Source organism: Acinonyx jubatus, chromosome D3, assembly GCF_027475565.1.
Source record: "Acinonyx jubatus isolate Ajub_Pintada_27869175 chromosome D3, VMU_Ajub_asm_v1.0, whole genome shotgun sequence".
NCBI lineage: Eukaryota > Metazoa > Chordata > Mammalia > Carnivora > Felidae > Acinonyx > Acinonyx jubatus.
Genome location: NC_069392.1, coordinates 65483599 through 65499652, shown reverse-complemented (window position 1 = coordinate 65499652; position 16054 = coordinate 65483599). Strand labels below are relative to the sequence as shown.

At 39.6% G+C, this 16054-nt stretch overlaps 1 protein-coding gene across 5 annotated transcripts in view; it reads left to right on the top strand.

Annotated features, from left to right (window-relative positions):
• Window positions 1-4336: 4336 nt before the first annotated feature.
• The window catches only part of HDHD2 (haloacid dehalogenase like hydrolase domain containing 2), a 69512-nt gene continuing 57794 nt past the window's right edge, over window positions 4337-16054 (top strand). For 2 of the 5 annotated variants that reach the window (XR_008291432.1, XR_008291431.1), the window contains exons 1-2: window positions 4350-4503; window positions 13017-13127. Coding sequence is in view for 3 of the 5 variants with exons in the window: in XM_015069984.3 (XP_014925470.1) it covers window positions 13027-13127 (101 nt within the window). In the remaining 2 variants the exon portion in view is untranslated. The other 3 variants (XM_015069984.3, XM_015069986.3, XM_053205557.1) reach the window with 3 other exon arrangements.

Genomic DNA, 16054 nt, shown 5'->3' with positions numbered 1-16054 from the left:
TGTCTGTACACCTCTGACCTATCATGAAGGATCTTGGCTCAAGTATATACATGTTAACCAAATCCATACCCTAAACCTTAATTAAGTACAGTGGTTTTCAAATTTGTTAATGGTAGAACCAGATTGCAAAAGGGAGAACACAACTGTAATGTTCCATTATCTACAACAGATAAGAGCAGTCCATTTATTTCTAGTTGAAGCAGAGTTAGGGTCCCAGGCCCATTGTTTCACCTCCACCCTACTCTTGTCACCCTTCCTAAGGCACTTCCACAAAACTCTTAAGTTACCAAGACATTGGTAAAAAAGTTATCTTTAAAAAAGAGTATATAGAGTAGGCAATGTGATCTGCGGTCTATAGGTATATGCTGTCACGAGTGTATATGTACTTATGAAATGACTTGAAAGCAATATATATTTGAATAGTAAAAAGAGTGGGAAGCAGGATATTTCTAATACGCCAAGCAAAACCTTTCATCACAAGACAAGTTTCCTACAACCTCAGTTGTTTCCGGTTGCTTCATCTGCAAACTTGGTCAATAACTATTTCAGAACAGAAATCTGCTCCAGGTGATGTATATATGTATACCTTTTCCAGATCACTAACCTTTGACTCTAGATGTACCTCAGCCAAAGAGATATTCTCCTGAAGTAAATGTTTTTGGTGAAATAAATCACTTTCTGAGTGCCTCATGGTTTCAAAGTTATTACCAATAATAAAATTTTGATACTAAGCAAAATGGAATTATTTTTTGCCAACCTCTTCCTTGGCCCTTGATTGGTCATTAGATGCCAGTCATTGTGAAAACATTCTGTGCAAGAACCTGGGACACATAGTGGGCAGTGTCTAAGGGTATTGATCAAGGTGAGTTTTATAATCCTACTGTTTTTGTTTCAATTCTGTCACTGCCTTCTTCACTCCCCTATTGGGTTTTCACACCATCTTTTTCTTTTCCAAATTCAGTCCCTCACTTTTTTTTTGTCAGTAACTTTGAAAATGGTTTTTCATTACTGTAGTTGACATACAATGTTCCTACTTTCAGGTGTACAACATAGTGATTTAACGGTTCTATTATTACGCAGTGCTCACCTCCATAGGTGTAGTTACCATCTGTTTAGATATCCCATCCCTTCTTTACTCCTCTTGCCCTTTGGCAAGCAAAATTATTTCCTTTTTTTTTAAGGAGGAAGCCATTAGTCCTGTTTAATTCCACATTCTCTTGAATGACACCATTATTTGTATTACTGAATTGCCCAAGCCTGAAACGTAGTAATTATCTTGATGCCTTCCTCTCCCTTCCCAATTTAATCTGTCAACAATTTCTATTTTACCTCATAAGATCTCTTGAATTTGTCTGTTTCCCCACATTTTAGTTTAAGCACCTCTTTTGTAGCCCTGTAGGAGCTTCTTACCTTGCATATGTTTTGGCCCCTCTCCCGTCTGTCCATACTGCAGGCAGAGTTAACATTTAGAAAAATGCAAGGTTTTTTTTTTCCCCGCTGAGGTTAGATATATCTATCTGGAACACGTTTATTACAGAATACAGTAAACAGACAATAATTTAGTTAACTAACCTTTAGGAAACGATTCCATAAGCTTATAGAAGGAAATACTAGGAAATTTGGTTCAGATTATCATGTTATTTCATAATTCATTGGTAAGAAAATTTTTTCATAGTTCAGTTTAAAAAAATTAATTTACAATACCAAAATAATGTTAGCACAATATTTTGGTTTGCTAAAGACCAGGGTTAAATTTTTTTTTCAGGAATAGAATTTAGTGATTCACCTCTTATATATAACACTCAGTGCTCATCCCAACAAGTGCCCTCCTTAATGCCCCTCACCCATTTAGCCCATCCCTCCACCCAACACCTGCCAGCAATCCTCAGTTTGTTCTCTGGAGTCTTTTATGGTTTATCTCCCTCTTGTTTTTGCTTCCTTATGTCCATCTCTTGTATCTTAAATTCCACATATGAGTGAAATCAAATTTGTCTTTCTCTAATTTCACTTAGCATAATACACTCTAGCTCCATCCATGTTGTTGCAGATGGCAAGATATTCTTCTTTTTGGTCGTTGAGTAATATCCCACTGTATATATATACACCACATCTTCTTTATCCATTCATCTGTCGATGGACATCTGGGCTTTTTCCATACTTTAGTTGTTGTCAAGAGTGCTGCTATAAACATTGGAGTGCATGTGCCCCTTCGACTCAGCACTCCTGTATTCTTTGGATAAATACCTAGTAGTGCAATTGCTGGGTCGTAGGGTAGTTCTATTTTTAATTTTTTGAGGAACCTCCATACTGTTTTCCAGAGTGGCTGCACCAGTTTGCATTCCCACCAACAGTGCAAAAGGGTTCCCCTTTCTCTGCATCCTCATGAACATCTGTCGTCTGAGTTAACTTTAGCCATTCTGACCAGTGTGAGGGGGTATCTCACGGTGGTTTTGATTTGTATTTCCCTGATGATGAGTGATGTTGAGCCTTTTTCATGCGTCTGTTAGCCACCTGGATGTCTTCTTTGGAAAAGTGTCTATTCATGTCTTTTGTCCATTTCTTCACTGGATTGTTTGGTTTTTGGGTGTTGAGTTTGATAAGTTCTTTATAGGTTTTGGATACTAACCCTTTATCTGATATGTCATTTGCAAATATCTTCTCCCATTCCATCAGTTGCCTTTTAGTTTTGCTGATTGTTTCCTTCACCGTGCAGAAGGTTTCTATCTTGATGTGGTCCCAATAATTCATTTTTGCTTTTGTTTCCCTCACCTCCAAAGACGTGTGGAGTAAGAAGTTGCTGCAGCTGAGGTCAGAGAAGTTGTCTGTTTTCTCCTCGAGGATTTTGATGGTTTCCTGTGTTACAGTTAGGTCTTTTATCCAGTTTGAGTTTATTTTTGTGTATGGGGTAAGAAAGTGGTCCAAGTTCATTTTTCTGCATGTCACTGTCCAGTTTTCCCTATATCATTTGCTGAAGAGACCATCTTTTTTCCAGTGGATATTCTTTCTTGCTTTGTCAAAGATTAGTTGGCCCACATTTGTGGGTCCATTTCTGGGTTCTCTATTCTGTTCCATTAATCTGTGTGTCTGCTTTTGTGCCAATACCATACTGTCTTGATTAGAGCTTTGTAATACAGCTTGAAATCTGGAATTGTGATGCCTCCAGCTTTGGTTTTCTTTTTCAGTATTGCTTTGGCAATTCAGGGTCTTTTCTGGTTCCATACAAATTTTAGGATTGTTTGCTCTAACTCTGTGAAGAATGCTGGTGTTATTTTGGTAGGGATTGCATTGAACATATAGATTGTCTTGGGTAGATAGATATTATAGATATAGATATATTATATAAATAGATAGATATATTATCCACTTGCTTAGAAGCCTTCAGTGCTGTTTTAATCTGGTTGCGGCTCTTAGTTCTCATGGGTAAACTAGGAAATTTCTTTTCCTTCAAGTATGCCCTCACAGAGAAAATAGACTTAGCAAATATGAATAATAAGACAAAAACAACTCTTAGACCCTGTGTGGAGGAAAACACTTTCCAAAGCAAAGTGTTCTAGCCCACAACATGGCCAACTGCAGCTCTGGACAGAGGGGATGTTGGATGGGTTCTGGCAGCATGGGTCCCCAGTCAAGGGGTCCCAGAGTGTGATCCTATTATGTCAGACTGCTCCAGAAAGTCTTTCATTTAGTCCTTTTCATAGAGATTGCATAGGATGATCAACTGCACTGAAGGAGTTTAATTTGAATCAAAGGCAGCAATGGGATCAAAGTAGAGCCTCCCAACATGTGCATGGGAGGGGAGCAGTGAGGGACATGCTTCCATGTACCTCAAGGAACTGCTCCCCTAGGGACGACAGGCAAGACCTGTGGTAGCTCTCTGATGAGAGGCAGGGTGCGAGAGTTGACAGCTTAAGGTTTTGTAATAGCTGATGCAGGAAAAGAGGAACCTCGCTGCCTAAGGAAGTGGTTAATAGACAGCTACAAGTGCCAGATGCTATTCCGGTTGCAAAGCAGGAAATGACTCCGGAGACTGAGTATTTCAAGGAAAATATCAAGGAGATGACTTCCGATATCCATCCAGAAGAGGCAAGAAGTAGTGGAGCGAGGTAGGGCGTGGCAAAGAAAGGTACTCAATACTTGGTTCACCAGTGGTGCTGTAGGACACAGCTGCTGAGCAAAGGCGGAGATTTTGGTTTCTTCTCTTCCATTTGGGGCTGGCTGGTCGCGCCCTTGAGAGTGCGAGTGTGAAGAACAACTTCTCCCTCTGGAAGGTGCTGAAGGAGCAGAACTGAGCGGACAATCTAAACGGTTAGGGAGCTGCTGGCGGATGGGGCGGAGTTAGATAGGGAGAGGAGGGACTTCCGGTGCGCCCCTCGGCCCTGTTTCCGGTGTCCAGCGGCCGCTTGCCTGGCGCCCTGGGCTGGTCTCGAGGACGCTGCGGACGGCGAGGCTGTGCTGATTTTCCTGGTAGCGGGGCCTTTGGTGAGGACGGCGTGCGGAGCAGGGGTGAGGAGCCGCTCTGGGACGAGCGAGCACCCACCCATAACGGAGGCTGCATTTCTTTATGAGAGGGCTCGGGGATACACCGGTTGCGTCCCTAGACCACCCCCTCTTGGGCCGCGGACCAACCCACGCGCGCGCTCGGTGAGGACGGCCCCACCCCTCCGGGTGGGGGCGGCACCACGCATGCGCGCAGCGCTGTTCCTGGAGCTTAGGCCGGGCCCCGGGGGCGTGGGGCAGTCCGTCGCCCTGGGACACATCGCGAGTCCCGTGTGGTAGTCATTCTTCAGAATGTGCCCCTGGACTGTATTTTGAAGCTGGCGTCCCTGTGGGTCAGTCTGACCAGGTCCTGGAGTTTGCACTGGGCCAGAGTGCAGTGACCAGTCTTGGGGCCCTTTCCCACTCAGGGGATGGAATCGCAGTTGTTAGTGCTGATAGACCTTTGTTTTTGGAATCCTTCCAGTTAGTGACCAGCATGCATGAGTTAATTCACAGGTCTGTATTGAGCGATGAGTAGTGTAGCAGAAAAAGAACACAGCCCCTTTCCTCACGGAGCTTAACAGTTGGCACCGAGCAGGAAGGAGCACGCTGGGAGGTCCTGGCCCAGCCCTGGGAGAGGAGTTGGACTCTGGAATGCCAGAGGAAAGAATGCTAATCAGAAACCTATGTACCGCAGGAGTTGGCCAGGGAAAAGGAGGACGTAGGGGATGGCCAGGGGTGGTAGAAGTCAGGGAACAAAAGTGGTTCCAGACAAAAGTCCAGCGATGAGGGAGGCAAATGTAGGCCTTGGGGCCGACCTCAGTGCCGTGGAACTTTGGTGTGGGAGTAGACAAGTTGGAGAGGTAAACCAGGGCTCTGCACACCCGTGTTCATTGTTCAGACTTCATCCTGAGGACAGTGCAGATCAACTGGAAGATTAAGTGGATAGTGACTATGTAATAGTATCATTTTTTGAGTGCATACAGTGGTTCTAGACTTTTCTACCGGAAGTACATTGGGAAGAAAAGAGAATTTGTATTTGGGAGGGGGGGGGGGCGGGTCTAGGAGGCCTATATTGAAAAGCCACAACCTCCCAGGAGAAAATTGTTTATTGAAGTCTGGTTTAAATATTTACACAAGATTTGAATGGCATACCAAAGTATGTACTTGGCTTGGTATAAAATGTTTTCCCAAATGCTCAAGTTATTCTAATGCTTTACAACCTTGCATCATATCATACTACTATTTTTGTAGTTCTTGATAATCCATCATGTACCCTCCCCTCCCCCAGATACATAACCCAGCCTTTCCATGTGGGCAACACTGGTCACAATACATGTATTACTTTCTTTAATCATCCTATCAACCGTTACAGGTGGGTGTAATCTTTCTACTTAAGCAGTGATAGAAACTGAGGCTGAGAGGTTAAGAAAATTGCCCAAGTTCACACAGCTGGTGAGCTGCTATTCAAACATTCACTGCACTGCTTCGCTTCAGGGAATGCATTTGGGGTGGAAATAAGATTTGAAGCAGAGACGGCATCTAGGAAGTTGTTGAAATAGGCTAGGTGAGAGGCGATTTCAAAACTAAGATCGTTTTAGCAATGATGAAGGAAAGCGAGCGGGTTCAAAGAAGGTAGAACTGACATGGTTCGGCATTTGACTGGATGGGGGCAAGGAGTGAGAGAGCCTGGTGGCTGCATCAGGGTTGCTGGGGTTGCCATTCACTCACTCACAAGAATTGCAGGGAAAAGAGCAGCTTTGAGGGTAACGAGGGCTTGTTAGATTGAGATGCGCCGCGATATTCAAGGGGGGCGGTCCTTCTGAAGTGTCTTGCAGAGTTCCTTTTGGCACGAGAGAGAATTTACTTTTCTTCTTCGCATTGAATATATGCCATTCGTTCTCAGTTGTTGATGACTTCCTAAGGTATGCTGCATGTATAACCTATTCAAACTATGGGAGATGGTGGGACAATGGCCCCAAGATAAACAAAAAAACAGGGGACTACTTGTGAAGCTTTTACGGTTCTTTTGGAAGCGACACATTTATTTTACGATTATATTTTAGCAAACACTACCTCATAGTTCAAGTAACAAGTATGACGAAGTTTCAGACAAGATCATGGCAGAAGTGGTCAAGGCCTATACCAGGGTGCACTGAGCTGGAATATTTTGAGGTTTGAGTGGGTCACCTCAGCGTTTTTCTTCGAGGCCCCAGGCAATCATTGTCAAATACGTAATGCTCCAGAGAGAGCATTTTAGAGTTTACAAGGTATGTTCTGTGGAACTGATGAAAGCGAAAACATAGGCTTTTTAAATGCTGTGGTTAACATTAAGCCTATGTGGATGCTTCTGTAAGGATTAAAATGATCGGTATTTATTATGACCATTTGCTGGCTCTAGTTGTACAGGTTTGTTTGTTTTTTTTTAACAATACAATTCTTTTGTTGTTTATCTAGCCTTGTTTATATTTTTTTCCATAATCTCCTTCGGAGTTAACATTTTTTATTAAGTATTACATGTCTCCCATAAAAGGTGAGTTTTGAGAAGCAATTTTAGGTTCCTCTGTGTATAAAAAAGAGAATGTTTTGTCTTTATTTTGTGTAGCCTTACCTTTTGTGCTGCAGTGTATTTTAAATTAAAGAATCCTTTTAACTGTTACTCATCCAAATAGAGTAGGAACAATCCAGTCTTTTGACTGGCAGTTTGCCCTGGCAGGTAGGTAATAGTTGATGCTATTGTTGATGTAATCCTCCATTTTAGGTCACAATCGAGTTCAGAAGTAGAATAATGTATAAGACTGTTATAAAAAGACAAAATACAGATAATGTTGATTAGCCAGAACTCTTAATATCTTTTTTCCTTTTTTTGGTCTCTGTGCACCTTTTTTCGCCCCAGAGATACTTTTTAAAAGACAGAACCAGGGATTTGTTTAAAATCAAAATAGTTTGTGGATGAGGGTTGTTATGCTGAGTGTATTAATAATTGTCTGGACTAATTTAGTTGTTTACAGCTGTATTAAATACATAAGGAATGATTGATTAACTATAAACAGACTGTTTTTATTGTGAAATATGTCTACACAAGAGTCGGTCAAACATACATGTAAGTTTTAAAGAGTTCTAATAAAATTAAAAACACCCACATACTCACCATCTAGGTCAAGAAGACTCTAGAGGCTCCCTTTGTGCTCCTAGTTTGCAGCTCCTCTCTGTCCCCTGAAGAAATCACTCTCCGGATTCTTGTGATAATCATTCCTTTGCTTCTCTTTACACCTTTGTATGCATACCTATTTCTGAATGCTAAAATATGAAAAACCATACTGAAGATATTCTTCCGTGACTTGCTTCTTGCTCTCTAGTAAATTTCTGAGAGTTATCTAGGATGATTCGCATAACTGTAGTTTGTTCATTTCCAGCGCTTGTCTTCTGGGTATGAATATACCGCTATTTCTTTGCCCATTCTGCTATTGATAGACATTTGAATTGTTTGTTTCCAGTTTCTGGCTCCTAACAAACAGTGCTGCTATGGACATTTTTGTTCAAGTCTAATGGTACAGAAGGAAAGAATCTTTCCAGGATATAATACCTGGGAGTGGAATTGTTGGGTGGTAGAGTATGGTGATTCCAAACTGGTTTCCAAAATGATTATACTGGTTTATTGGCTCACTAGCAGCATATGGGAGTTCCTGTTGAAAATCTTTTCGTATCTTCAGACTTTTAAACCTTGCCAATCTCTTGTTTGCAGTGATCTCATTCTGCTTTAAATTTGTATTTCCCTGATTACTAATGAGGTTTGAACATCTTCATTTGTTTGCTATTCAGATTTGCTCTTTTGTAAAGGATATATTGAGATTCTATGCCATTTTTCTACTAGGTTGTTTGTCTTAATACTTAAAGTTTATATTTCCTGGATTCTGGTTCTTTTTCACATGTGTTGGAAATTTGTTTTTCACTCACTCTGTATGTTATTACTCTCTTTCCAGTACTTTTAAAAATTCTCTCTTCCAGTAATTGAATTTATCTGCCTTTTCCTTTACGGTCTGTGCTTTTTATATCTTAAAAAAGCCCTTCCTATCCTCAAGTCATGAAGATATTCTCCTATCTAAACATTTCACAGTTTTGCCTTTAACATGTGGTTGTTCAATCTACCTGGGAAAAAATTGTGTGTGGTGTAATATGGGAGTGCAATTTAATTTTTTCTCCTGTGGTTATTCAGTTTTCTAACACCTCATTCTTTCTTCACTAATCTGAAATTACCTCTTTTGTATCAGGTTTCTACACATGGAGTGGGGAATCTTTTCCTGTTCCAGTGATCAGTTTGTCTCATTATGTGCTAATACCACAAGATCTTAGTTAATTACTAGACCACATTAATCAAATCCAGATATTAGGTAAAGCAGGGTCCCACCCTCTTTTCCTTCTTCAGTCTTGGCTGAAGTATCTTGACTATCTTTGGCCATTCGCACTGATGTATAGCTTTGAGAACCAGCTTATCAAGTTCCACAAAACACCTTTTGAGATAATGATTCGAATTGCACTGAGTCTATAGATCATTATAGGGAAAACTGACCTCTTTACAACATTGGGTGTTCTAATCCATGGAAATGGTGTCTCTGTATGTTTAGGTCTTCTTTGTGTCTTTCATTGAAGTTTTAAAATTTTGCCATAAGAAAGTTGACATCTTTGGTTAGACTTTTCCTGGTAACCTAATATTTTATGCTACTATTGCAAGTAACATTTTTAAATCAGTTTTCTAATTATTCGTTGGTGACATAGAAATGATAATGATTTTTAATATTAATTGCTGTGTTTTCCTACTGTGTTAAAATCTTGAATTTTTATGTATAGAATCATATCTGAATAATACTAGTTTGCTCTTTTCCAATTCTTATACCTTGTTTTTCTTGCTTTAACTGCTCTATCTAGGGTATTATTTACACTGTTAAATGGAAGTGGTGGTTATTCCTTGTGTTATTCCTATCTCAAAGAAAATGTTTCCGGTGTGTTACTGGTGAGTCTAATGTTGGCTATAGGCTTTTTGTGGATAGTCTTTATCAGCTAAAAGAAGTTCCCTTCCATTTTTATATTGCTTAGAGTATTTTAGTGTGTATAGATACTGAATGTTATCAAATGCTTTTTCTGCAAGAATTGACATGATCAAACATCATTTGACTTCTGTCGTCTATTAACGTGGTAAACAACAGGAATCAGTTTTCTAATTTAAACCAAGCCAGCAGTAGGATAAACCCAACTTAGTCGTGAGGTGTTTTATATATTACCATGTTGACAGTTAACTTTCTCTCAGCACATTGAAAATCTTATTCTAATGTGTTTTGGCTGGCATTGTGTCAAGTGTGAAGTCAGCTGTCAGTCTGCTGCACCTTTGAAAGTAATGTGTCTTTTCCCTTGGCTGCCTTCAACGTCCTTTCTTTGCCTTCAGTGTATGCGGTTTAGGTATGGACTTCTTTGTATTTAGTTTGCGGGAATGCTTTGGGCTTTCTGAATCTGTACGTTGGTAGTTCTTCGTGGTTTTTTGCACAGATTTTCAATCTTGGCTTTTATTCTTTAAACACATAGGCATATCCAGTGACTGATAATTACATTATCACAGGAGTCCTTATACGACTGCTCTGTGCATTGTTGTTTCTGGACGTTCTTCCTTCTGGTCCTTGTTTCTGTAGGCAACTTGCTCATTATGCTTAGAATTTTATTTTATTTTATTTATGGGATTTCTCTGTTGTTTGGGCTGAAAGTAATATTTGGGGAGGTTTTGCATTTGCTTCAGCCAGGCCCTGCTAGTCAAGGTCATCCTAATTAAAATCTTGAAGGTTCTCTGAGGACTTGTCTTTAGATAATGTCTGTAGGCTGGGTCCAGGGCTGGCTGATGGTCCAGGGCTGGCTGTAGCACTTTCTTCCTTTCACTCTCTGGGCCAAGTTTCATAGCAGCTGATATTCTTGTAGCTGACTGAGATGATGTGGGGTGGAGTGCCAGTGATGGTTTACTTCTGGTTCATCCTTATAGTGAAGACTCTGCTTTTAGATTGAGAGGGTCTATCTCTTCAGGTGGGTTCTGAGTTTTATCTTTTATACCCTGAAGGAGCCAAGGGAGGGGGAAATCAAGGTAGCCTAGTGTGGGCAGATGCTCTAGGGCCAAAATGGTGTTTTGCTGACCTTCTGGTTTCTTGCTTTTATTTAGATCTGAGAATTCCTTATTTTCTTCCTTGCTTCTTGAAGCTTATATACACACACACATATATATACATACATGTATACACTCTTGAACAACACGGGTTTGAGCTGTGCTGGTCTACTTATATGGGGATTTTTTTCAATAAATACAGTATAATAATGGAAAAGTATTTTCTATATGACTTTCTTTTTTAAAAATTTTTAAATGTTTATTTTTGAGAGAGAGCGTGCACACACGTGTGCGAGCAGAGTGGGAGAGCAGAGAAAGAAGAGAGAATCTTAAGCAGGCTCCACAGTCAGCACGGAGCGCTGATCATGGGGCGCAATCTCACAAACCGTGAGATTGTGATCTGAGCTGAAATCAAGAGTCAGATGCTTAACCGACTGACCCACCCAGTCACCCCCCCCTTTTGATTTTTCTTAATAACATTTTCTTTTCTCTAGTTTACTTTATTGTAAAGATATAGCATATAATACATACAACATACAAAATGTGTATTAGTCAATTTTTATGTTGTCAGTAAGGCTTCCAGTTGACAGTAGGCTATTAGTAGTTAAGTTTGGGGGGAGTCAAAAATTATACCTGTATTTCTGACTGTGCAGGAGTCAGCATCCCTAACCCCCAGGTTTTTCGAGGGTTGTGTGTGTATATTTTAATCTAGTATTGTTAGGTTTCATTTGGAGTGTTGCCAGCTGTGTTACTGGAAACCCAAGTCCAAGAATATTTTTTTTTAAATGAGCATACCAGAGTTTATTCATCCACAAATATGTATTTACTTTTCAAAGTACACAACGTGGGAGACTACAAGTTTCTGCCATTGTTCAAGATATATTTGGAACTCTTTTTTTTTTTTTTTGGAATTGGTTTCAAAGCCAGTAGCATATTCTTTTAAATATCTTTATTGGCTACATTCTTTAAAGATGAAACTTGGGCTTACCATAGAATCCAGCATCACACTCCTAGGTATTTATTTACCTAAATGAATTGGAAACTTACATTAACACAAAGACCTGTGCCTGAACGTTTATAACTGCTGTATTCATGATCACTGAAAACCGGAAATACCGAGGTGGAATTCAGCAGGAGAATGGATAAGTTGTGGTATATTCACATTATGGGATGCTATTCAGCAATGAGGAATAAACTGTATTGATCCTGGCAAAGGCATGGGTGGATCTGAAATGCATTTTGCTAAGTAAAAGAAACCCACCCCAAAAGGCTGCATGTTATATGATTGTATTCTTATGACATTCTGAAAAAGACAGAACCACAGAAAACATTAGTGGTTGCCAGGAGTTAGTGGAGGGGAGAACAGTTGACTACAAAGGGGATCCACAGGGAATTTTTAGGGTGATATCTTTGATACTTGTTTGCATGTGTGAAATATTATATTATTGTTTTATTATAAAAACAAAAAAATGGAAGAAAAAATGAATACGCTTAAGAAAACTAAAAATGAAGTCCCATCCTCTTTTCTTTAGCTTCCTCTTTTTTATTTTTTTAAGTTTTTTTAATTTATTTTGAGAGAGAGCATGAGCAGGGATGGGGCAGAGAAAGATGAAGAGAGAATCCCAAGCAGACTCCGTGCTGCCAGCGCACAACCTCACATGGGGCTCGAACCTAAGAATCATGAGCTGAGCCGAAACCAAGAGTCAGACAGTCAGCTAACTGAGCCACGCAGGTGCCCCTCTACTCTGTTACTTTTGAACCATGCATCTCTTTCATACTCGTCTGTATAAATGATGTAGTTCATAATAAACAAATTAAAGGGGAAAATACACAAAAGGAAAGTTGGATGTGGTTAAGGTAAGGAAAACATCTCCTGACTAAAATTACTAAACTAACTTGAAATTTCCTCTTCAGTAATCTGTAAATACTGGTAGCTCCTTGACCACATAGGCCGTATCAGAATATAATGGTGGAGATGGGCGATTAGAACATTTTCATTGTATATAACAAAAGATGAGAAAGATTTTGCCAATGATTTAGGGCTTCCATCACTCATTCTCAGAGTACATTTGCTCATATTTAAAAATAAATGAATGAATTGTTCCACCAAAAAGTTAATGTAAGAAATCTGAAAGTAAATAGTAACTTCTCTTTTAGCATTCCCCTTCCTATGGTTTTAATTCAAGATTAAAAACAAAAACAAAAAACCTAACCATTGTAAAAGTCTATGGACCAAATTTTGGATTTTTGGTTTTTAAAAACACATTTTCTTCCAGAAGAGCAGCAGCGTAACACTAAGCAGTATCTTTCTGGATATAAATGATATTTTTGAAGACTTACCAGTTTTTAATTGTCCATTGTTTCCTAAACTGTATTTTTAATTTCATTTGCTCTCTCCCAGGGAATGAAAGATGGCAGCACGCCGTGCGTTAAAAGCTGTTTTGGTGGATCTCAATGGCACACTTCACATTGAAGATGCAGCTGTGCCAGGCGCACAGGAAGCTCTTAAAAGGCAAGCTATTCTCCAGGTTCAGCTGACAAATATGTTTGTAAGTGCCATTTTACCAAGGCAGATCATTAGCTAAATGGATGGCCTTAAGATGGCACTTTCCCAGCTTACCAGATATACAGGAACTGCCTTGGGTTTAGCTAGAAGATGTATGTCCTGTAATAGCCTCCAAACGCTTGTGTTCTAAACCTTTATTAGGTTTGGCCTTTCAATCTAGTCTTTTTGTTCTTTGTGTATGTGTGGCTTTATCTAAGTCAGTAATGTAAATTTGGGAATGAAAACTCAAGATTCTAAATAATCTGGAATAAATAGCATTGGAAAAATCACAAATGAATTCTGGAATCACAAAGTGAAACACACACACATACACAGAGGCATAGTTCTGCCCGCTCCCCCTTCACCCAAGACCTTGCATTGAGTGTGCAGCTCATCAGGTAACATTTAGTTAAGAGACTTGAAGTTTTTTTTTTAATTTTATTATTATTATTTTTTTTACCATTTACTTATTTTTGAGAGAGAGAGAGAGAGAGAGAGCATGAGCGGGAGAGGGCAGAGAGAAAGGGAGACACAGAATCCGAAGCAGGCTCCAGGCTCTGAGCTGTCAGCACAGAGCCTGACACGGGGCTCGAACCCACAGACCACGAGATCATGACCTGAGCTGAAGTCGGACACTTAACCGACTGAGCTACCCAGTGCCCCAAGACTTGAAGTTTTATATTTATTTCCATCAACTAATTTAATGCTTTCAAAGGTTAGAGACTATCTTCTATTTCTGATGTATCAACCACGGTATTTAACACAAGTCTAGATACAAGTTGAGACTATGGTAAAAGCTTGTTAGAGTGAACTGAATGTGAATGTTTGCTTCTGAGTTCTGAAAAAAAACACTCCGCCATATGACAGAGCTAATAATGCTAAGTACCTTCCTTTTAAAATAATTTAGGAAAGTTTTCAAAAATCAGCAATACTTAGCATGTGGTGCTTATCATTTTCCAACCTTAAAATATTCAAGAATGTGCTGTTACTCAAAAAATCTAGTGACTAGTGTCACAGTGCCAGGTATTAGAGCAAAAGATTGACATGGATTTTGTATTCTCAAGGAGCTTATTTTCCATCTGGGGAAACACCAGACATGAAGAGCCTGGTATAATCTGCTAGGGTTCAGTTGGAATCTATCAGTTTAGTTAAAGTCATGGTGTTCATTATACATGGGCAACGTGATCAAAGCCAAGAGCTTTTACTGCCATAATGATGAGCTTTCTGCTCTGGATTGAAAGCAAAATCTTTTTCTTTCTGGTGAACAATGAGTGACATCTCTAAGTAGCTCATAAACTGTGAGCCTGCCAGTCTGGGGGGACAGGAGCCTACAAGTTATTCTCTTACTGGCACTGGGCGGTTTCCATCCCAAAGAAATCACTATACTGTGTCACTTCTGGTTTTGGTTTCTTCCTTCCTTCCTCCCTCCCTCCCTCCCTCCCTCCCTACCTTCCTCTCCCTCCTTTTTTTCTTTTCTTTTCTTTTCTTTTCTTTTCTTTTCTTTTCTTTTCTTTTCTTTTCTTTTCTTTTCTCTTTCTTTCTTTCTTTCTCTCTCTCTCTCTCTCTTTCTTTCTTTCTTTCTTTCTTTCTTGTTTAGAGAGAAAGAGAAGGTGAGCTGGGGAGAGAGGTAGAGGGAGAGAGAGAATCCCAAGCAGGCTCCATGTTTGATCCCATGACCCTGGGATCATGACCTGAGCCGAAATCAAGAGTCAGACACTCAACTGACTGAACCACCTAGGCACCCCTGGTTTTGGTTTCTATGGAAACAAACAGACTAAGGGAAGTTGAGGGACTAGTAAAAAGAAAAGTTTTTTAAAAATCCTCATTAAAAGTGATGTGGTAATTTCACAACTTGAACTTGTTCATTTTTAATTTTGTTAATAATAGTTATGTTGAAGTAATCAGTTTCTTTTGAGAGATAAGTTTAATATGTTTTTCAGAAGAGCTATCACACAGATATTATACAGTTAATCATGATTACAGTGAACCATTTAATTATGCAGATTTATTTAATGTTCTTTGGGTGAATACTTAAAAAGATTTTTTCTGACTTCTATGCTTGCTTCTTTTAAATTGTTAGTGCTGGGGCGCCTGGGTAGCTTGGTTGGCTGAGCATCCAACTTCGGCTCAGGTCATGATCTTGTGGTCTGTGAGTTCGAGCCCCGCGTCGGGCTCTGTGCTGACAGCTCAGAGCCTGGAGCCTGCTTCAGATTCTGTGTTTCCTTCTCTCTCTGCCCCTCCCCTGCTTGTGCTCTATCTCTCTCAAAAATAAACATTAAAAAATTTTTTAAATTGTGGTTAGTGCTATTACATTTTATGTCCATTCAAGATAGGCATAAAATAAAAAGCAACAGGGTATTAATATAAAATTTTAAATTTTTGCTAAATTAAAATTATTTTTAGATTTTAGATTAAAATATTGTAGAGCTGCGGCACCTGGGTGGCTCAGTCAGTTAAGGGTCTGACTTTTGATTTCTGCTCAGGTCATGATCTCACAGTCGTGAGTTCAAGCCCTGTGTCAAGCTCTGTGCTAACAATGCAGAGCCTGCTTGGGGTTCTCTCTTTCTCTCTCTCTCTCAAAATAAATATGTAAACTTTAAAAAATAAAATAGAATACTGTAGGACCAAGAAAATAATTTTTATTTTTAAAGAAAGCTTTCATGAATTCTCTTTCTGGTACCTGATTGCCAGTTTAGGTTCCAAAAGCAGATCATGGAATCAAAACAATCCTGTATGTAGATAGTTCAAGGGGAAAACACATTTCAGTGTGTAAAACTGGAATATGTCTTTGAGCATTCTAGATAGTTTCTGTTTCTTAACTTAGTAACACATGGGGGTCTACCAGTCTCTAATTGACTAGGAAGGAGGAAAAAACATTCTGAGGTATCCCCTGT